The sequence below is a fragment of the Mytilus edulis genome, chromosome 8 (genome assembly GCF_963676685.1).
Source record: "Mytilus edulis chromosome 8, xbMytEdul2.2, whole genome shotgun sequence".
Lineage (NCBI taxonomy): Eukaryota > Metazoa > Mollusca > Bivalvia > Mytilida > Mytilidae > Mytilus > Mytilus edulis.
Window position 1 is genome coordinate 20,414,251 of NC_092351.1, and position 25,082 is coordinate 20,439,332.

Genomic DNA, 25,082 nt, shown 5'->3' on the forward strand with positions numbered 1-25,082 from the left:
TTTTGGTTTTGATGTTATATTTGTTATTCTCGTGGGATTTTTTCTGATGCTTGGTCCGTTTCTGTGTGAGTTACATTGTAGTGTTGTGTCGTTGTTCTCCTCTCATATTTAATACGTTTTCCTCAGTTTTAGTTTGTTACCCCGATTTTGTTTTCTGTTCATGGATTTATGAGTTTGAACAGCGGTATACTACTGTTGCCTTTATGTATCCAGATTAAACTGCTAAACTATCATTTCAAATATCATGAAAGTATACAAAATAAGATTTCAGACAGTTTCTAGAATTGTCATTAAAACTGAGGCCAATTTAATTTTAAAAATGGCTTTGGGAAATGAGTTAACTTAAATCTTCAACAATTTGCTTTAAGAAAATAAGCGTATAAAGAAATCTGAAATTGACAAAAAACAACATTGAACACAATAGTATGTAAATTACATTTTTTATTAAGAAACTTTCTCAACCAGAATATTTAATGTTATAGAAGATAATATAACAAAAGAAATGGTTGAAGTACTATAACATTGAAAGTTCTTAATAAATACACGTAGCTCTAATAGCTCTTGGGAGAAAAAAATACAGACAGAATGAATACTTTATTCAAATGATTATATATGATATCATTTATAAATATATACTAGAAAGATGATAATTACATGTACATTTGTACAAATAGAAATGCTATTTATAAAGATAGCTGTAAATTATTTATAATGGGAGTTTTTTTTCTCTCATTTGCTTCTCCCTTCTCGACAAAAATCAAGACCGCCTTAGTTGCTTCCCTGGGCAACTTAGGTTTGATGTAATATGTGATTATTCATAAAGTATGTTTAAAAAAATAAAAGAGTAAACTTTCTTAATACTTCAGCAAATTTGATTGATCGAACAAATCATCGCTGTTGGAGAGACTCGAAAATAATCGCAATTTTAAAACTTTGTTAATTATCTAGACATTTTTTAAGATCTATTTTAAGGTCGTATATATAACACTTTGACCTCATTGACCAATATCTCATTAAAGTCCACAACAGCAGCTATTTTTGCTTCATTAAATTTAATTGTGTTGTTGATAATCATCATAATGACATCGCAATGAAATCGGAACTTTTCTAGGATTAAGATGCATTGCATAGTTACTGTTTCAACTTACATGGACACTAATAAGTTTTAATAGCATTTTCATGTTAGTCGATACGATTTCACTTTTACTTAATTAAAACCAGGACATAAATTTAGTTTTTTTATACATTGACTTGCAGACAGTTTTGTAATGGATCGTAGCGACTGTTACGTTTAAGATGTAAACGATGATGCACTCATATCACACCACTCAGAAAATGCGAAAATAGCACAAAAATAAGAGAAACATTGTTCACTTTTGTGATTGAAACATATACCTGGGACCATAGCATAATATTTTTTCTTGTTGGAAGATGTGATTTATTAAGATACTAGCAAGTCGACTTCGATTTTAAAGAAAGAGGGGGAAGAAGGGGACGTTTTTAAAAATCTATTAATTCGGAGACAAAAACATTAACATAGTATGTATAACAGTGCGTGGATTTTCGTCTGAGCTCCCTTTGAAAAATCAAATTTTGTCATGTATTAATTATAAACTAAAGTAAATAGTTTCATGACTTTTGTTTTGGTTCTGTAGTGTTAAAAATCGTAATTCCAAATTGAGAAAAAAAAAATAGTATTCATTTATATTCAGTCAGTCATATCTTTATATTTTAAATGTACTAATACAATATCCATTGATTGTGTCAATGTCTACAATAGTTTTAAAATTATGCTTACAGTTGCAAAGTTTGGATATTTAACAATTCCAATCTTTCAACAAGTCTGAACTAAAAATTAGGTAAAAATTTTCTATAGAAATCAATAGATTATATATTGACAGTCAAAGTGACAGAACTAAGCATTTTTTTCATCATCACAAGTCATAGATATATTCAATCTCTGAGAATAGTCACTAATCCTAGTTGTTATTGACACATCAAAACATTTTGAGTTTCCTCATACATTAACACAGCATGTTATTTCCATTTTAAATTTAAAACCACACCAGTTCTTATCTTGTAATGTGATAATGCTATGAAAAATCCCTTTATATGGCAACATTTGTGGGTTACATACTCCTCCTCTTCTTTGACTGTTAGATGTCTCAATAGAAATAATACCACAATTCCTTATTTCTAAATTGAATTTCAATTTTCTTCAAAGAAACAGAATAAAAAGCATTGTCGTCGTCTTGTTTTATGACGATAAGAGAAACAGACATTACACAACAATCTCATTATCAGATTTTCCAAAGCAACGAATGATTAAAATAATGCAAAGATTTTGCATTTATTCACAAATATAGAACACGTTTGTTTCTGCGCCCTTTAGACAGTGGAAAATCTAGTGACAAAAATCATCGCCCTTGTAGCACTGACAGATGGAACTCTTAAATGATTATCACGTGCTCCGACGGTTTGTATGATTTCAAAAGATAACGTTCATGAATGCAACAAATTTGTAATAAGGAATATAAGTTAAAATAAAACGAAAAACATCACACAAGTAAGCGTTTCATATAAGTAATCTATACAGAATGCATTGGTAAAAGGAAGATTACAATACAGCCAGTATAATTTTTGACTACAATATTATCTAACAAAAGCAAGGTAATTGTCATAAAATTATATTTGTCAGCTGTATCAATGAACTTTATGAAATGACAGCTACTTTATCTGCCTTATTCTTAACCATGCGGAATTGACCCTACCTGTTTTAATGTTTGGAAAATATAGTACTTTAAAGACACTGAAAGTTAGTAGTTGGAAAGATATGTTATCTGAAATACTGTAAAAATCTTTTTATATATCTGTGTGTTTTTTGTCTCTATTTTTCTAACTGCGCAAATCTCTAATTAAATCAAACAATCTTAACAAATTATTACTAACTTTTAATTCAATTATGTGTTGTTCTGTGACGACTATCAACTGTCGATTTTAATAATTTTCAGATAAGTCGTTCCAGAGCTTTGTTCCTTTAATCATCAAATGTTACGCAGTTTGTCATGCCTTTAATTCGAACATGTTTTTTCAAATTACAATGGTGCACATATATTGCATGTTACATCTACCTTTCAATTTTAACGATTTAAATTGAGATAAATTGTTTCAGAGTTACGAGATTCTAAAGTTAAAAACTCGATAATGTGTATATGTCTCTCGAAAACGTAAGTAATCTTCAACGAAATCAACGAAAAAGTAATTTTTAAAATGTCATTCTGTGACATGCAAATTAAATCTATATAGAATGTTGACTGTCAACGAGTTTTAGACGGACTTCTTGTGGGATGACACTCTTATAACAATAGTATACATGATCAGATCACAGTCTTTACGTAGAAATCAGTATCTGTCATACTATATTGTATGTAAGACATTAGATGACACTCCTATAACAATACTATACATTATCAAAGTCTTTACGTAGAAATCAGTATCTGTCATAACTATATTGTATGTAAGACATTAGATGACAATCCTATAACAATACTATACATTATAAGATCAAAGTCTTTACGTAGAAAGCAGTATCTGTCATAACTATATTGCATGTACGACATTAGATGACACTCCTATAACAATACTATACATTATCAGATCAAAGTCTTTACGTAGAAATCAGTATCTGTCATAACTATATTGTATGTAAGACATTAGATGACACTCCTATATAACAATACTATACATTATCAGATCACAGTCTTTACGTAGAAATCAGTATCTGTCATAACTATATTGTATGTAAGACATTAGATGACACTCCTATAACAATAACAATACTATACATTATCAAAGTCTTTACGTAGAAATCAGTATCTGTCATAACTACATTGTATGTAAGACATTAGATGAAATTCCTATAACAATAACAATACTATACATTATCAAAGTCTTTACGTAGACATCAGTATCTGTCATAACTATATTGTATGTAAGACATTAACCAAGACATTGTTGGTTTTATTGCATCATTCTGATTTTATCTTTATTTTGTGTTATTGTTTATATTGGTTTCTTTCTTTTTATTTGTTGACCGTACATGGGAAGGAAAAATAATACCTGACGATTGGACAAAACTCATAATAAAAAAGTTAGTCAAGAAAGGAGCTCAAAGTGATTGTAACAACTGGCGAGGTATAACTTTATTGTCAATCCCAAGTAAAATCATAGCCAAATTATTATCCAAAGAATAATAGATGCAGTTAATAAACAGCTAAGAAAAGAGGAAGCGGGATTCCGTAAAGGTAGAGGGTGCATTGGTCAAATCTTTGCTTTACGTAACATCATTGAACAATGTACAGAATGGCAAAGACAGCTCTACATCAACTTTTTGGATTTGCAGAAGGCTTTTGACAGTATCAACCGAAAGACCTTGTGGCGAATACTCAGATCATATGGAATTCCAAAAGAAATAATTGAGCTCATAAAACGTTTCTACAACAATGTCACATGCAGTGTAGGGCAAAGCAACATCTGGTTTGAGGTATTTTCAATGTCGTCATTGACTGGGTAATGAGAAAAAAACAACGGAAGATGCTCCAAGAGGAATACGATGGAACATTTCATCAACATTGGAGGATCTTGATTTTGCTGATGATCTTGCTCTTTTATCGCATACCCACCACCATTTACAAGAGAAGACAAACCGTCTAAATACTTTTGCTAGACAAGTTGGACTTAAAATCAGCCAAACCAAAACTGAAGTCATGACCCTCAACATCAATAAGTCAACTCCTATCCTAGTAGATTGAAAAGATCTCCCCATCACAGAAACATTTACATACCTAGGAAGTACAATAAGAAACGATGGAGGTGCAGGAAATGACATCATTAATAGATTGAACAAAGCCAGGAATATATTTAGATCACTTAACAATGTATGGAAATCATCACAGTACAGTAAGAAGACCAAACTAAAACTGTAGCAGAGTTGTGTACTATCTACTCTGTTATACGGATCAGAATGCTGGAGGATGACAATAGTCGGTCTTAACAACTTTGGCAGTTTTCCATACCAAAAGCTTAAGGAGAATCCTGCGCATTTTCTGGACAAACAAAATATCTAATGAAGATCTTCTAAACCAGTGTCAGTAAGATAGCATGGGTACAATATTAGTGAGAAGGCGTTGGAAATGGATTGGGCATGTGATTAGAAGAGATAGTAATTCCATCACTAGAACAGCATTACATTGGACTCCAGAAGGAAGGCGTAAGCGAGGAAGACCAAAAAAAAAGACACGGAGACGTACTGTAGAAGGAGAACTGAAGACCATGAACAAAACATGGGGAACAGTAGAAAAGATTGCAAAAGACAGACAGAAATGGAGAACCTTTGTTGCTGCCCTACATGTCGATGGCATACCGGGCAGTAAGTAAGTAAGTAAGTAAGTAAGTATTGGGGCAGTGACTTCTACGTCCTTATGGTAATTACAGTATGTCTTGTGAACATCATAAATTGCGAGACTTTTATCTCAATACCTTCAAACTGATTGACTATAGTAATAACAGCTTAAAATAAGTATTATAACAAAAGATAACACCTAGTTTTTTGGGGGGTTCGTGTTGTTTATTCTTTAGTTTTGTATGTTGTGTCATGTGTGTCTTTTTCATTTTAAGCCATGGCGCTGTCAGTTTGTTTTAGATTTATGAGTTTGACTGTCCCTTTGGTCTCTTTAGTCCCTCTTTTAAAAAGTAGAATAATAAGAATCGGTGAGAGATATTTCTTTCATGGTTTATTTTCAAATAAAAGAATTTCTTTTTATTTCATTTCTTGGAACATGCAAGTATAGAACTTCTCTTTACCACTATAAGAAACAAAAACATATTGAAAAATGAAATATGAATTTTGATTTAGCATCCTAAACAACGATTATGAAAAACAGTTACAACTACAATCATACAAGTGTTAACCAATTACTTCTTGAAAGTGGTCAGCTTTATTTTGATTTTAGGAGAAACATTTTTATTTATATAAAATGTTAATCCTACAGTCTTTCCACGTTTCTCGAATTGCAAAACGTTGAAATGAGTAAATCTTTATGAAGAGTAAAACACCTCGCACATGGGATAAAGCGATACCAAAAAAAGACAATATAAAACAATGATTAGGAAAGGAAAGACAATAAGATACATTTAGGATTTGTGTGCTGGTATGTTGATGCAAAGATATCATTTCCCATAATTCATAAAAAAAAATGTGAAAAGAAACAAGATAACAAGAAAAATAAACAGCTGCGCCATGAGCGCATGATACGCCTGACGTCTTGTGTGGAAGTTTTATGCAATAATCATAAATAGTTTCTGAGAAAGTTTTAAGCAATAACCATATATTATTTTTGAGACACGGCAGGACATGTGAAACCCCCAACCCTGTTTTTTTTCGAAAAACTAAATATCACTAAAATAAAATTTTGAATCAAAACCAAAAAGTATACAGATCTTTAGATTAATATAACAAAGAAGTGTGTAAAGTTTTAAGCAATAATCATAAATTGTTTTTGAGATACGGCGCGACATGTAAAAAAAACCTCCCCTGTTTAACAAAATACTCAATAACTCCAAAATAAAGTTTTGAGTCATCAACAAAAAGTATACAGATCTTTAGATTAATTTAACAAAGAAGTGTGTAAAGTTCTAAGCAATAATCATAAATTGTTTTTGAGATACGGCACAACATGTAAAAAAAACCCTCCCCCTTTTTTAAAAATTCTCAATAACTCAAAAATGAAATTTTGAATCATCACCAAAAAGTATACAGACCTTTAGATTAAGTAAACAAAGACATGTGTAAAGTTTTAAGCAATACATTTTGAATCATCACCAAAAAGTATACAGATATTAAGATTAATATAACTAAGAAGTGTTTAAAGTTTTAAGCCATAATCAAGAATCGTTTTTGAGATACGGTGCGACATGTGAAAAAAAACACCCCTGGTTTAGTTACAAAGTGCCGTAACTCAAAAAGTTTTAATCTTATTTTCACCATAAAGTATACAGATCATTTGACCATCATAAGAAACAACTATGTTAAGTTTCATGAAATTTGGATAAGTCGTTCTCAAGTTACGGTGCGACATGTTTACGCCGGACAGACAGACGGACAGACGGACAGACGAACATACAGACGGACGGACGGACACCGGACATTTGTATACCATAATACGTCCCGTCAAAATTTTGACGGGCGTATAACAAGAATCCGCAATCTATTACCACAAATACTGAACAGTGAATATATAATTTCTGACACAAGCATTTATAACTGTAGACAATGAAGTTGCAACAAGAAGTAGGTTTTTTTTTAAATTTCTTTATCAAGGGATGTAAACTTTATTTTTATATTAAATTTAGAGTATAATTAGAAACTTAAGTTATTTTATCTTACGGATATACATACAGCATTCTTATTTAATTATTGTTGAATTAATGATATCTAGAAATAACAAAACATGATGCATGCATGCAGCAAAACAACTTTAGTTATTGATAATGCAAAGAAAATATAAAAGACAAATAGAAAATGGTATAAAAATGCAAATTACAATACCAATATACATTTATTTAAATCCTCCTATTGAAAGGCCGTGATGTAAATGTCAACAGGATCTTACAACACATAATCAGCCTTTACTTCCTCTTTTGTTAATGTGCTAGAGTCGTGTAGATAAACATGTTTGTGCTTATTGTTCCATAAAACTGAAAGGAGCTGAAAATAGACGGTCAAAAAGGTCAAATATCATTCCTACATCGGAGAGAGCGAAATTTTCTGGTAAAATTAACATTCTGCTTATTCACATTTGCATTTCAAACAAAACATGCACAATAGAAAATAAATTAATTTTTAAAATGAAAACTTTATTCAAATTAAGGTTTTCTTCTAGCTTCTTCGTAATATGAGTCAGAAATGATATCAAGTTAATAACTTCATTTTTATATAAGATCCTATTGAACAATTTCTGAATTTTAAGTGCATCGGTGACCTCAAGGTCATGGGTTCGATTCAAGATCACACCAAAAACCTGGAAATAAGTATTGTCTGCTTCACTGCTAACACGGGACATTAAGGAAGAAAAGCATCAGAATGTTGGACCCAGAGTACGAAATGTGTCCAGGTTTGGTGACATGATAGCCTGTGGACTGCTAGCTTGTGAACTAGAACGTTAGTAATCCGTTTCTTGTCCAGTTTGTGTTTTCGTTAGATAATTATCAAGCTAGTTTTGAATTTGTGTATTTACTGTTTTTATGTTTCGGTTGTGGTTTTGGTTGGATAATGTGTTATGTCTTATCTATTGTAGTCCAAATAATTATAGAATAGCCTTTCAATACTGTCATTGTCATGGTAATTGTTTGGATTGGTATTGTGAAAATAGTTGTATGAAGTTCGAGATTACTTATTGTTTATGTTTGTGATGTCCCGTGTAATCTGTCGTTGATGGAAGATGTTCGTTGTTGTTCTGCGGCGTGCATGTTGTGTCGAATATTTTATGATTTGTTTGTGCATTTCTCTGTGATGAGTTTTCCTGCGTGTATTTGTGCAGTATTTCTGTCACACAGTGTTGTCATCTTTAGCGAGATTTTATAACATTGCCATACAAGCGCCAGGCTAGCTATAAAAACAAGTTCAACTCAACATTTATTTCTTAAAATGTCCTGTACCTAGTCAGGATAATGGTAGTTGTTATCAAATTGTTCGTGTCCTTGTTTGTTGGTGTTTGGTTTGTTACACTTCATGATCAGTGTTCTTGTTGTTCCTTTATTTTCCTGTTATATTTGATACGTTTAGAATTTTGTTTGTAACCCGGATTTGCTTTCTCGTAATCAATGTATGACTATTGAACAGCGGTATATATAAAGGCAACAGTAGTATACCGCTGTTCAAAAATCGTAAATCTATGGACAAAAAACAAAATCGGGGAACAAACTAAAACTGAGATAAACGTATTAAAAATTAGGGGAGAACAACGACACAACATTCAAATGTAACACACATAGCAACGGACTAAGCATTAGACAAAATACGATGAGAATAACCAATATAACATCAAAACCAAATACATGAATTTGGGATAGAATAGTACCGTGGCACGTCTTATAGTAATGTGAATTCACACTCAGTATACTACTGTTGCCTTTGTATCAATCTGATGAGTTAATCACTTTCAACCATTTTGCTTAGTTTGTTCTTATGTTGTGTAATCTTACTCTACTGTACTAGGTTAGAAGAGGGTTTTGCATCAGCAAATTAGTTTAATCCGGCAAGATTTTGTATGTGCTTGTCCATAAACTGGAGCCTGTAATTCAGTAGTTGTTGTTTGTTGGTGTTTATCGTATTTTTGATTGTTTATTTTATTGTGTATACATTAAACCGTTAGTTTTCTCGTTGAATTGTTTTACATCTGTAACTTTTTGGCTACTTATGTCTGACTATGTGGTATGGGGTTTCCTTATTATTGAGGGCCATACGTTGAGCTCTAATGTTTAATTCCATTGTCATTTGGTCTCTGGAAGGGAATGGTCTCATTGGCAATAATACTACAACTTATCTATGTTCTCTCCTTGAATATGCATTTAATTTGCCGCTAGACGTGTATTCAGTCATCCGTCCATTCTAAATGTCAATTATCTTCATATGACTATCTTGTTAGTTCTTTGTGATACTAGTAGGTTGACTGTTAACTGTTGTAATTTCATATATATTCTGCTGTGAGTGAAATATGTATAATTAATACCATTTGTTGGATTTATCAGTATATATTTTATATAAAAAGTAAACTTTAGTTTAAGGGTCTTCATGATTTTGATTTCATAAACACGGGAATAAGTTATAAGTTGTAACTACGTACTAGCATCTTTTATTTCCCGGAAAAAGTACCGATTCGGAATCAAACTACATCAAATTCTTAAGATTTTTCTTATTTTACTTTTTTTCACTTAAATATAGATCATATGGATATTTTTCAATTAAGTATAGATCATATGGATATTGTTCACTTAAATATAGATTATATGGATATTTTTCATTTAAAAATAGATCATATGGATATTTTTCACTTGCAATATAGATCATGTATGGGCATTGTTCTTAACTTTCTTTGTCTACACTTTTATCATCTTGCTACATACAAGTTGTAGAGAAGTAATGGAGTCTATATAAGAGAGAAGAAAGGCATGACATTATTTCTGATTTACAACTTGTTTGATATTATGGCCTTTATGAAACGTGACAATTGTTGCATGTCGTAAAATAACCTCAATGATAACCTCTGACAGAACGTCAATATTGAGATGTTGTGTTGCTTTTTCTGTATGTTTGCTCTATATTTCTCTTCATTGGTATTCATAACGAAGGTATAAGTTATAAGTAATGTCAACAACTTTAGAAAGGTTTACGCAGATATGCCGCAATTATTTTACTTGTAGAATGATATATTAATAAAATTCAAGGAGTTTCTAACAGTCAAATTAAGTCTCCTTTATCCTTTCTATTTCAATTTTTAAGACTAATTATGTGTAATGAATGAGTAGCGTGCAATAGAATATCAAGAAGATCAATGACTTGAAATGCAAATATCTGAAAACAAATACTGTTTATTTCAAATTAAGATAGTATTGCTTTTTAATTAGAACTTTTCTATCTTGCATACTGAAACGATATATTCTTTTTACAGAATTTGATGCTACTGTACCAAAAGCAGCTTATAACGTAATTATTTGTTTTTAAAAATATACATTGATTGTAAAAATGTATGAACTTTAAAGTGATTCGGGGTTTATTTGAAAATATGAAGCAATTTAATAATACATGTACAAATAACGGAAGGACATCTAGAGGTGAAACACTGCGTCTTAATCAATAGACAAGTATCTTTATCGTTTGATGTTTAACACTGCGTGTGTCTCTACCTCACAAACAGATGACTTAGTAATGGGATCAAGTATAATTTAATTTCTTTAAAAAAAAAGTATAATGTCTATTTCAATGTAATTGATTTTCTTGTTTTCAAATGTGAGTAATAAAATGTTTTCTCCTTTTAAACATGCATTGGAAATAACAAGAGTACAACAAAAGCAGAAAACAGTTCCACATACCTCAGACGTTTTCTCCTTAATTTCCACAGAATATATCTCCGGGGTGAATTTGATGAATTTAATTTTCTCAATACCGTTTTCCTTTACCAAATTCCTGTAAATGAACATAGGCAATAACAGATTTTACGAAATTCAATGATCCATGATCACAAGTTTCAAAAATATAGGATAAAAGATTTTCCCGATTCATTTTCATGAAAATTATGATTTCTGATTAAATTCGGAAAAGTAACTTTAAATTTGTAAATTTTTGGTGTAAGTGAATATTTTAATCCTTTGATAACTCACTTAGTACAGCATATGGGGACAAAAAGCGACAATGTGTGCTTTTCTGTATGATATAACTTCATCAATGATGGTGATACATGGCTGTGTACATAATGTATATACAACTCGTCTAAACATCAACCCAACAATGTTAGATCTGTAAATTTGCTTTCGCAAATTTTTGGTTCTTCCCTCGCCGGGATTCGAACCCATGCTACTGTGATATCGTGACACCAAATCGCCTGCACTGCAGCCGTCCCGCTAGACCACACTACCTACCACCTGGGCTCTCAAAAAAAAGAGCTTTCGCTGGCCATGTGTTACCTTTCCACGTCAGTTTTAATCTAGCGGCGTACTACAGTACATGATATATAAGGCATGAAGATGTTATTGTTACAGATCAGCTAAATTATCTATAGTAAAGGATCCTACAAATTAATGTAAGATACAGTCACAGAAAATAATTATATTAATAAGTACGTCTGAGTCAGTGACAACCCTACAACAGATGTATCCATCGGATCGCCATCAATGATGGTGATACATGGCTGTCTACATAATGTATATACAACTCGTCTAAACATCAACCCAACAATGTTAGATCTGTTAATTTGCTTTCGCAAATTTTTGGTTCTTCCCTCGCCGGGATTCGAACCCATGCTACTGTGATATCGTGACACCAAATCGCCTGCACTGCAGCCGTCCCGCTAGACCACACGACCACCTGGGCTCTCAAAAAAAAGAGCTTTCGCTGGCCATGTGTTACCTTTCCACGTCAGTTTTAATCTAGCGGCGTACTACAGTACATGATATATAAGGCATGAAGATGTTATTGTTACAGATCAGCTAAATTATCTATAGTAAAGGATCCTACAAATTAATGTAAGATACAGTCACAGAAAATAATTATATTAATAAGTACGTCTGAGTCAGTGACAACCCTACAACAGATGTATCCATCGGATCGCCATCAATGATGGTGATACATGGCTGTGTACATAATGTATATACAACTCGTCTAAACATCAACCCAACAATGTTAGATCTGTAAATTTGCTTTCGCAAATTTTTGGTTCTTCCCTCGCCGGGATTCGAACCCATGCTACTGTGATATCATGACACCAAATCGCCTGCACTGCAGCCGTCCCGCTAGTATAGTTCGAGATGATTTATCAATATATTATGATGTTGGACCTTTATAACCATGTGTTAACCGATATGGAGCACTCTGTCATACAGTTGTCACATCTTTAGATGTGTATAAAAAAATAAGAATGAGATGTTGTGGCATGTTAATTAACAGTATCATCGTTTGATACAGAGGTGATCTGAAAGGTACACAACTTATTTACCACTATACATTTGTATTGTGTTGCAACCCTTAATCATCTATGTTTTTTTTATGTTGCCAAGGAGGTTGAATGGTCATGGGCGCTAGAAAAGAGGCAGGCGATGGTGTCAATTTATCACAGTAGCAACTGTTAGAATTCAGCTGAGGGAAGAACAAAAATTTGCTAACCGGTTTACATATAATTACCATGCTAAGTCCTCGTGATCCCTAACGATCTCTGCTAAAATTGAAAGTACAGGTAAAACGATATCTTCTGAGAATGTATCACTGTTTGTCTTCATCGACAACATACAAAGCAAATGTTTCATGGCGCATACTCCTAATAAAAAAAACGTCACTTCAACTTTATTGTTAAGTATCACAATTGATGTTATCTATATTGTATAATGATTTTTCTTTAAACATTATGTAAATCTTTTTTTTGTGTACATCGAACTGATTGTAATACACTAAATAATATATATGTATACATATACACATACATTTCTTTAATACTTTTGAAACTAGCAAGTCTGCCTTACATTTCAATATTGTATATTTGTAATTTATCTTGACTTGTATCTTCTTAATAGATTCATGAAATTAAAATTGTGAAAATATTTTGAAACTAATACTGCATTTAAAAGCAAAGCCTCCCTAACGATTTAAAGTAACTAGTAATAATTTGATTCATAATTAAGGTGTATTTTTTTTACATACCAAACAAATACTTGTTCTTTTCATCAAAAATAAGACATAGTATAAGATGGCATGTTTTTGTCACCAACACGTGATCCCTTAGGTCAGACAGGCAATCAATAAGAACTGGTAGAACCATTTGATTTCTCAATTTTGTACTAATATTCACAGCTCCCTAAAATTAGGCAAATAGGAAAAGTTTATGATGATTCAATGTATCTACATCAGTGTCTTTTAGTGTTAAGTAAAAATATCTATATATATATATATATATATATATATATATATTAAAAATTAAATACACAAAAAGAGTTTTAAAAGCAGCATTGTCTAGCGCTTTCATCCATCTTGGGACTTTTCAAGACTATGAACGTCGTTATGGGGAACACATTAGTATTATGACGTAATTATATAACGTCATTGTTCGTAACATATTAGTAGTATATATATATATATATGTAACACTCCCAAACGTGTCCTTCCCCCCAAACGTGTCCGATTCTCCCAAACGTGTCTTTTCTCCCTAAACAGTTGGAAAGCAAGTCCTTGGAAACGTCCGTTGTCGTCAAGCTTTATCAGCAACAATAGCAGGGGGAATTAATTAGGTGGCGCTACAGTCGTCCGTAACGTCAAAAAGTCCGCCAAATCAATCGGCTAAAAGATTGACGTTTAAAGTATTTTTTGCAACTTGTCATGCTTTTATTACAATTAAATTTTAAAATTTATAGGTTCTGTGACCAATATAAATTCTTTACGACATACAAACATTACAAAAAATAGCTTGTTATTGCTATTCCTTTATCCTGTCCGTTCTAAAAAAAATAGCCATCTTTTTTGTTCGCCAAAAAAAATCGATTTTTCCTAATTTGACGTTTGCGTATCCAAATACAGAAAAGAACGGTTATAATCTTAAATGAAACCGGGAAACCTATTTCAAATTTATACACTGTTTTGAAGCCATCATTTTTTACTTTTATACATCAATTTTAGTGACCACCAGCCATGTCAATTTTTATCTGGTTTTAGCTACGTTTCTACTTCAAAACAGTAAAGTTTAGCTTCTTTTCATTGTACCTGTTTCAAAGTGCTCTAAAATACTGATTTTATTAAAGACATGAATGAAATTTTGATTAAAAGTTGTGGATTTTCACAATTCCATACGATACTTGTATTTTAAAGTAACTAAAACCCCTTTTGATCCCCTACACAAATTGACGATGACATTGTTTTCTTTTTTCAACATACGTCATGTAACGTTTATAACAAAATATGTGTCAGGGTCATGTGCATAGTAAAAATTTACACATTGGAAAAGTGAAACAACAAACAAAGATCTTCTTTATTGCGTTTAAAGCTACTGTAACCGTCTTGGAAAATTCTGACAGATCTCACAAATTATTGATAGCCTACTGTAAGGATGGACAAAAGCACAAAAATAGCAATAGAAAATGCATGGCAAAGAAAATTCTGTAGGAAAAAAACATATGAAAAAAGAAAATGAAGGTCAGTTAATAAAATCTTGCTTATATTATTATCTCTTTACTTAGTAAGCTATATTTCCATTCTCAATTTTATGGTAATAAGAGCAAAAATTAGCTTATCAAGCCAAGTCAGCCAAACAAGAATTTTATTCATAGAGATGTGTTCTTACAAAATTGAATTTATTCAAATGGCAAATTCTTGTCAAATTTAAGCATCTTTGATCATTATTGAAGTAAAATGCACAAAATTTGTCCCACCAGTTTCATTTCATTTCCTATTACTAGTATTCAGGTAAAGTATATACACAATATTTTGTTTATAAATATGTAATTATTTAAAGAAGCTGATACAGCAACCTGTTCAAGAGAAGAAGCCCCATTTTTTCCAAAAAGTTTACTTTCATATAAATCTATAAAATACCCTGAGAAATATGACAAAGGGCTACTGTGCAAGCTTTAATCTAATAGTTTAATTTTACAATAATAATGATTCTGAAATTCAAAATTGTGCCACTTTCACTTATAATTTAAAGCATATTTTTTTTACAGAATTTCTGTCAATATTTTTGGTACAAAACTTATAAATCCATTTTTTGTATTTTACTGTTCAACTAAGAAACATAGGCTTGAGTTTAAAGGCTCTCTTGATTTGAAGAAATTTGTTGTGACTCTTGGTCACACTTTATAGAATATAAAATATATATGATCAGTACTATTTATTTAATAATTATATCAATTTTCAGAAAGATTATTGAAATTGTATAAACTATGTTTTATTGCATTAAATCTGAGACTACTGTAGTAAAAAAATTCTGCTAGGAATGATCCCACATATAAAAATTACATGTAGTATATATTATCCGCCAGATCTAATTTCTTTCAATATAGCTAGGTTTTTAATTTTACATTTAGGTGTCATTATCCACATTTCTGAATTGTTTTTTTTTTACTGCAGTAATATTTTGTCTTTTAATATTTACTCATTACATTTAGTCCTTCTCTGAAAAATAGGGGGAAGTATCTCTTCTTTATATTATCATAACATAGTTATAAATCGTGTTTCGTTTATTTTCTTTCTAATTTTTGTATTTTAATTTTTATGCATTTTGCTGGGTTTTTACTTTTGACTGGTGATATTAAGGGGAGATAACCACTTGCACAAATCGGCATAAAAACCACCGCTTCGGTTCGAAATCAATTTGTCGTTTGCGTATCCAACATTCTATTGCCGAGATATTCATATCGAGTGTTTGTCTTAATGAGATGCTTTATTAAATTTAAATTCAGCCCATCATTTTTAGTTTCCTCGTAAATATTTAGATTTTTCGTTCAGGAGACTTGACAATTTTCACCCGAACTCCAAGTTTGCAGATAAAATAAAGAATAAAGGACTTTGATTTGATGTGTGAGCTTTGACGAGAATAAACTATGGATACTCAAGATTAGTTAGGTCAATAAGTTTTTATTACGACAATAGTATTCAGTGAGTTAAAATGAGGTTTGTCTCATCCGTTTTTTTACTGAATTTTCACGGTCACGTGACTCTATTGTTGCTGATAAACTTGGGGTCAAACCGTGACCTGCTTTCCAACTGAAACGTGTCCGGAATGTACAATATTTCCCAAACGTGTCCGATTTCATAACCCCCAAACGTGTCCGATAATTGTTATTCGCCAAAACGTGTCCAATATTTAACGCCAAAGCGTTACACGTCTTTTAGCGCTTTTACATGTATCTCTTAAATAAAATCGCTGATAACGTTTACGGCAATTCTATGATGGGAGACACACGTGATGAAGATGTCATTTATCAGATTAAGTTAGTTCGATGTAGGTTTTTAATGATTATAATAATTGCAAAATTAATCTGTTATTATTAAGTAACTTTGACTGCAGTTGTTTATTGTCCAGTTGCAAGTATTTCATATTCGTTTAGAGCGAACATACACATAGTTTTGGAGTTAAATTAATCGTTAACTTTGTTAATTATTTTGTACTTATAAACTCCGATGATGCCTTTTATATTTATCCGAATATTGCATGGCGGGGTTTTAACAGTATTTTTTTTACTTTTGTCAATAGTTTGTGTGTATTTCAAAAGCCCATCAAATTATAAACTTGTTATCCGGGTTTTTAATAAATTTTAGGTTTCCACCATCACTAAAGACACACGATAAGAAACATAACGTCCAGTGCCAAATATTTCATGCATAAGTTTTATAGATTCTTTTTTTTTATGAATATTACTGTTATGTGATCAACGCCGGTTTTAAATGTAAATTTATTTTGTAGTGTATAAATAAACTTTAGAATGTTGATTACGTATTGTCCAGTTGCAAGTACTTTATGCATATTTAGAGCGCACAATAGTTTTGCAAGTTTTAATGTTTTTACAGTTGTACTGTACACATTAACTTTAAGCTAAACTTTAAACTGATGATCGCGTATTGTAAAGTTGCAAGTATGTCATGCATATTTAGAGAGAACATACAAGTTTTAATGTTTTTGCAGTTCTATTAAGAGAGAACATAGGCTACCTGTTTTTTTTTTTTTTTTTTTTTTTTTTACATTTAAACATACATGTTTTAATGTTTTTACTGTTCTTTTGTTAAAATAAACTCTAGACTGCTGGTTGCATATTGTCCAGTTGCAAGTATTTCTTGCAAATTAGAGAAAACATACAAGTTTTAATGTTTTTTTCAGTTCTACTGAATAAATTAACTTTAGGCTGTTGATTGCGAATTGTCCAGTTGTCAGTATTTCAAGCATAATTAGAGAGAACATTAAAGTTTAACGCGCAGAGAAAGGGACACTTTGACCCGTTAACTGTACTGTTTAACTCAACATGTTTGCTTACAATTTACCAACGAAATAGCCGAAATGACGCCCCCACTTTAAGCCAGTTTAATTCTTCCGTTTTGAAAAAGTACTAACGTGCTTATGTATATTTTTAATGAAATGGTAAAATTAGTATACGTTAATGAAATAGCAATAACCAAATAACGCTTGATATGGACACGTTTTGGGGATTGGACACGTTTGTGGGCTAGTTGAGAAATGGACACGTTTGGGCGTTTATACAAATGACACGTTTTGGCGCAGTTTTCAACTAGACATGTTTGGGGGAATCGGACACGTTTGGGGGGAAGGACACGTTTCTGAGTGTTACATATATACTTGATTAATATAATCCAGACTACACATTAAGTTTAATTCATGAAGAACTTTAACCTAAACCTCCAGAATAATATTGTTATGAGTATAATCATCGGTGATGTTTGCATTTGCGTTGTCCAGAATGATATTAATTCTGCATAGCTGACCAAAACATCTCATAGCCAGATATATCAACCGGAATAAACACTGAATATAAAGCCTTAGACTACGATAGTAAACAATTGACATAGCGTGAGTTAGAGGAGTCAGACGCTCAACACTGAACCTGAAAACTATGTCAATGTTTAAGATGTTTAAGACAGTAACACATTTGTCTAATATAAAATCTCAGCAAAGATACCAAGCTAATCATTTAGTACGCCAGACGTGCGTTTGCATATGTCTCATCAGTGGTGCTCGAATCAAAACCAGACAAAATGCCATTTCAAATACGAAATTGTAGTGCTATGGAAACAAGCATTAAAAAAAATGCTAATTCTGCTTTATCTGACCTAGGCCATCTATGCCTGTTGTATAATAAACCTCAGTGTTCGAAATATTTCAATTTATTACAAACATATCAATTATGTAAACACAGCTATTTTCGTTTAATAGCCAGGAGTCAACACAACATTAAACACATGTATCCTTTAAAAGTATAAAACAATTCTTTAAAATCAGGGAAGAGGGTATAAATGTTCCCTTTATACTGAATACGGGTAGCTTTTCAAAAGGAATTCAACATGGTATTATCAATGGGTCTCTACTAGCCAACTGTTTGGAACTACAGAAAAATACACGCACAGCCAGTCATCTAACAAACAAGAGGGAAAGCATCAGCCCATTTTAAATTTCAATGCGCCTCAATTTCTAAACCTGATCAGTAACTATCAAACATTTGACAGCAAATGACGTATGAGACCTAAGACGTAAGGAGCTTTATGACCGAAACATTAAAGAATTCATCGTTTTGGTCAAGTTTGCTTCAGGGAGTTTGAACCAGTACTTCTAAATAAATTATAAATCTATCTACACATAATTAAAGAGACGATTGTTAAAATTCACGTCAGTACCGAGACACTATGTTCACGATGATACCCTCAAAGGACTTAACTTCCACCATAAGTGTTATTACACAGTGCAAGTAAATGAAAATTACACCTAAAAGTTACTAACATGCCAGTTAAACGGTAGGAGGTTTATTAATACTCCCATTGTTGTCCTCAACGTTATTGGTGGTGTTTTTTCATTAGTGATGATTTTACAGAACAGTCCAATAGAGGCATCCTTCCACAGTACTTCATATTCATCAACTGGACACTCTGAATCATCTGTTGGTAAACCATGACCATCTTTTCTACAAAGGTCGTAGTAACTAGTTGGTAAATAGTCTTTATTTATTATTAATTTTGATGTACTTCAAAATAGACGCTAATCCGCACTAATATCAGGCATTGTTTAACAACCTTATTTTGATTGAAAAGTATTAAAATTCGTCAATTGTTATTTTGTAACTGTAAACTCTTTATTTTTTTCATGATAATTGACGTTAAATTCACTTACTTTTCTTTTGTCTTTTTCTGTCTACCTTTATATATCTTCGAGAAGATTGCTGTCAATCCTACAAAAGTATAAGAGATAATATAAAATATTTTAACCACTGCAATAAAATTGAGAATGGAAATGGGGAATGTGTCAAAGAGACAACAACCCGACCATAGAAAAAAAACAGCAGCAGAAGGTCACTAACAGGTCTTCAATGTAGCGAGGCGTCCTTCAGCTGGCCCCTTAGCAAATATGTACTAGTTCAGTGATAATGAACGCCATACTAATTTCCAAATTGTACACAAGAAACTAAAATTAAAATAATACAAGACTAACAAAGGTCAGAGGCTCCTGACTTGGGACAGTCGCAAAAATACGGCGATGTTAAACATGTTTATGAGATCTCAACCTCCCCCTATACATCTAGCCAATGTAGAAAAGTATACGCATAACAAAACGCATTTAAAATTCAGTTCAAGAGAAGTCCGTGTCTGATGTCAAACATTGAATAAACATTAAATCAAATCACACATACGTGCCCTATAAAAGGTTATGAAACATTGGGCCAGTATGGTAGTGATGTTCCCGAAACAAAACAACATGATATTTAAGATATGACGTGCGATGAATCAACATAACTAATACATAGGTTATACCCAATGCCACATGTTTCAAAAGGAATTATCTCTCGTTATCGACAACAAAATGTATTACATTGCCAATTAAAAATATCCGATACTTCAAATAGTAAATTGTATTATGAAACTTGTTTAGACTGCTATATTTTTTATTGTAGCAGTAGTATTTATTTTTAACATTTTTATTTGTCAAATCCGTTTGCTTTGTTCACAAATCGTTGTCAATATAAATAATTTTTATGCGACTATCATACAAGTGAGAGGTTTAGCTAATTATCACACTAGGCAAAATCCAACAATTTCTACATAAGAAAATGTCTGTTCTAAGTAAGGAATATGACAGCTGTTACCCTTTCTTTTGGTGTGTTTGAGATCTTGATTATACCAGTTCTTAGGTACTTTCCCTTTTAATTTTTCTTTGAGTTCCGTATTTTTGTTATTTTACGTTTTATAACCATACACTCTTTGATGTATAGGGAGACTTTGATTTCTATACAGTCTTAAATGTGAGGGGTAGAGAAAACAGCAACGGGAGGGAGCAATAAAACAATACATATATGACAACGAGAAAAAGCCAAATATACACACAACAGATCACCAAAAATATACAGTTTACAATTAACAATGTACCTTCGATTGAATATGAAAACACATTAAATCACACCCGGCCATCAGCACGTTAGAAAAAAAGGATCTTAGTTTCCTATTGCTGTTAACATAACTATAATGGCTATCATTTACAGGAGATTGGTGTGTGTGTTTCCTAATGACATTGCTATATAATGGAATTTGTAATCGTATACATCGATAGCCGGTAATGTAAATATCAGTTACATATTGTAATACCTGAAATTTTATGACTATGTTCTTCCTCATGTCTTTCGTCAATGACATCATGGGATAAATTTTCTAAGGTACACATGCAGTTTTCTACACATTGGCTCTCTACTTCGTCAAACTTTGTAACGCACAATCTGACTGTTTCAATTAAACAAGAGACTAAATGTTTGTGTTCTCTAAGTTGTATAATCATATGATCATTTCCATCTTGGAAATCTCTGAATGCTAAATCGCTGAAATTTCTAAAATAAAATATGATTTGAAATATTTTATTTTCTACTAAATCAATGATGGTAGAGTTATAGGTATATTTCACAATATAACACCAACAAATGGTAATAAATTTATCCGATATTAAGCATTAAACCTGGTAAATTGGTTTGAACAGATGGAATCTGTTCTTAATTGCAACTTTAAAATATGTTTTAACTATTTTTCAAGTGTTGAAAAATGTATTATATACTGTCAAATGCGTTGGTTATCATGGTTAAACAAAAAATTGCATCATCATTATGTAAATAAAACTAAATAGTTGAAGTTATTCCCAGTAATATTCCAAGAAAAAGGTTTATCCAATTTTCCGAACCTCTACTACAATTGGAAATATTGCTTCTTTGGTACTGTTGACAGTGTGGAAAATCAGCTATTTGACACATACAGTTGTTAGGTAGGTCTTTTCAAATTATATTCATTGTTTTGACATATGAATCGAATGATATAGTCTATTGACCTTAGTACAGAAATGATAACATATCACTTTTAAATTACAAACATATCACAAGTTTCATCTATAGTCAAAACAGTCATATTTAACAAAACATGTTCGCAAAAGTAAATATGAGCATATATATTTCAAACACAGAGTTTGTTAAGCATATATTTTTTGATAACATTATATTGATACTATTAATTAAAGAGAAGGTTCCGTATTGAAACAGTTATAGCACTTTTCCTTAATAGCAAGATGTTTAGGGACCATGAATTCAAATATTGTTTTACGAGTATGTTCTTAAACGAGAAAAGACACAAACCTCACTATTTCAGGGTGAAAACGGTTTCTCGCTGCTTTGATAGTGACACCCGTCGTGAGGTAAAAGATAATTGGTCGTTGAACATAGTGTTAACAAATTTGTTAACCGTAATAATTTACCCTAAAAAGCAATCGTTCTTTCTCTAATAATAAGTAGTACCTTATAATTCCAATACCATTAAGGAAAAGTGGTAACCGAGCATCTTCTGGATTTCTTAGGCCAAAGTTTATAACAGTCCGTATCAACAAGCCTGTCACATCGGATATAGTTTTCACATCTAGTTTCTTGAAGAAAAAAAAAACCAATCATAACTTTAATCTTTTGTAGAATTGACTACATAAGACATTTGGAAATGGGGCTTATCTAAAAATACATACATGATCATAGTGTGACAAAAGAACTGATGAACATTGATTGTCTTTAAATGTTTAATGCGACAATATCTTGATGTGTTTAAATAGCAATCATAGGGAGCAATAGCTAACATAATACATCACTATGTGTTTGAAAAAAAGAAAAAAATAAAGATTGACGAGTAAATACACGATGTGTTTAAAAAGAAATCGGTGCCATCATATTATTTTTTCCATCAATCTACTCCTTTCATTAGAGCTTGGATATTTCTTAAGTTTATAGCAGACATCAGCCCCTCCCCTTAACAAAAACTGAAATCGATTTCAAAAAACGAAAAGTTGAGCAACAAATTTATATGTTTAAGAAAGTCAACAGTTCTTGATCTTCTAAACACACCTGTCTGAAAGTCCATCCTCATACAGCAGCAGTATTTTCTTTTTCCATTAAAAATATTATAGTTTAGGACACTTACTGACGATGGAGCGATATAATTACTCGCGATGGAGCGATATACTTACTCCAGGTGGAATAACAAGCATCACGGATGTTATATAGTCCAAAACAGCAGTGTCACGTGTTTCAAAAAACATCTCAAGTATAACCTTGACACCGTCTGTCTCATAAAATGCATCCTACAAAATAGTTCGTAGATTATATATGTGTTATACTGTTATAGTTATTAAACTGCTGATGTTATTTGTAATACTCATGTACATTAACATGTAAATAAGTTTTGTAATACATGTGATTGAAGAAAATATTATATCATTATTATTATGTACACCAGACATATGTTCATATTTTAAATTAAACTAGCTCTGTCGTATTGAAAAGTATAATGAACTCATCTGTTGTCTCAAAAATGATAAAACAAAATCAAAAACAAACTTACCGATAACCGTATTTATATTAGTTAATTTTTGAATATCGAATATTCAGCTTTAGATGTGATTTAGAGTAGAAAATGCAAATACTCAATGAAAACTGTATGAGACTACTGAAACAATAACTAAAATTCAGAAATTTATGCATGTAGTGTTTACTCAATACTATCTACAATCATACCTGCATGGATTTTGAGCTGCCTTCTAAAATAGTTTTCAGTACAAACAGAATATTCTCTTTGGTATCCGTCGAACAGGTTTGTAACATTTGGATAATCTTTGGTAAGTCATGCTTATTCCTGAAAGTAAAGACAAATTATAAAAATATGTTTCATAAACAATTGTAGGGACACATAAAAAATCAGATATTCGCACTCGTTATGCAGAGCCAATACTGACTTCTTTTTTACGTCAGTTTTTGTGAAAATACATACACAAAAGGTTGCAATTTTTTTTTATATAATAACAGGCAGTGTTGAAAACCAACTATTCTGTTGAAAGGTCCCTGATTACAATGCACTCCTGATATAGAATAGAAGAGGTATAAATCCGAGTAATGTAAGCCAAAGTAACAACCTACAATGGACACTAGCCGAGCTAATGCATAGCTTTAGATAATAAAGAGTAAGGAAAATTATTTGCAGTATCGTATTTAATCCAAATTTAGTCTAGTTTTCAAATGGGTCATATAATACGGTAATGGACAATGGGAGCTTTTAAACTTAGTTTTAAATGCACATTTTACGATAATATATTATATATGTTGTATGCATATGGGATTACATAAACGAAACATTAGTATCGTATTAAAAATCAAATGTACCGAACACAATATCAAATACTTACTCTTGACCAATGATATCAAACACTAGATGATTTGAATGTGACGAACACTGTTTCCTGTTAACTATTGGCGGTCCACAATGTATGCACAGGTATCTGCATTCCTGTGATAAATCTTGATTATCAAACCGTTTCCTGACAACTCCTCTACCGTGTTCCACATGCAAACGTTTTTGGTCCTCTCCTCGATCATAAGATGTGAACTGGTGATCACGTAAACTCGATATTCTCAAATGATGAAGTTTACATTTATCACAGAAATACTGGTTACAGTCTCTACAAAACTCTGTGGCAATCTCTTCAACACAAATATAGCATAATATCAGGTTTTTGTTTTCCTGAAACATTGTCACGTTTTTCCTTATTCAACTATGGATGCCTATTGTAATGAATGTTTAAATATTGTGTATATGTTAGTGTGTATATTATTGCATGAATAATTCACAATGGTCATCTCAATAACACATGTGGCGTAGATTGTTGACATACTTCATATTTAGAACGCAATGATAATTTTAAAATACCTGAGAGTTGAAGGTCATATACAGGTAATTGACACGGGTTTCAAAACATCAATAATATTATGGATGGAGGAGAGTGTATTGTGCATACACATTTAGACCGATATACTGATAATCTAAATGAATATTTTCCAATTTTTTTTACTTACACTAAAAATGATTCATATATTTTCGATGGGGATTTCTTTAACCTGTTTTAATTACATAAAAATATTTTAACACTAAATTTGAACAACAAAGTAAGACTTCAAAGTTTATAAAACACTGCCATTATAACATGTATAAAAACTCATCAAAGATACAATGCGTATGATTTTGTACGCCAGAGGCGAGTTTCCCCTAGTCA

The 25,082-nt window shown here is 31.7% G+C and overlaps 1 protein-coding gene across 1 annotated transcript; it reads right to left on the reverse strand.

The window, feature by feature from the left end:
• Positions 1-5,775: 5,775 nt before the first annotated feature.
• Positions 5,776-24,752, reverse strand: LOC139485040 (juxtamembrane domain-associated catenin-like). The gene is made up of 11 exons (XM_071269139.1): positions 24,219-24,752; positions 23,554-23,671; positions 23,007-23,120; positions 22,294-22,418; positions 21,110-21,345; positions 19,644-19,701; positions 19,257-19,437; positions 13,466-13,619; positions 12,953-13,085; positions 11,149-11,242; positions 5,776-7,765 (listed from the first exon to the last, which is right to left on the reverse strand). Exons 1-11 carry the CDS (start codon positions 24,560-24,562, stop codon positions 7,667-7,669), a joined length of 1,656 nt encoding a protein of 551 aa, XP_071125240.1. The 5' UTR covers positions 24,563-24,752; the 3' UTR covers positions 5,776-7,666.
• Positions 24,753-25,082: the final 330 nt, after the last annotated feature.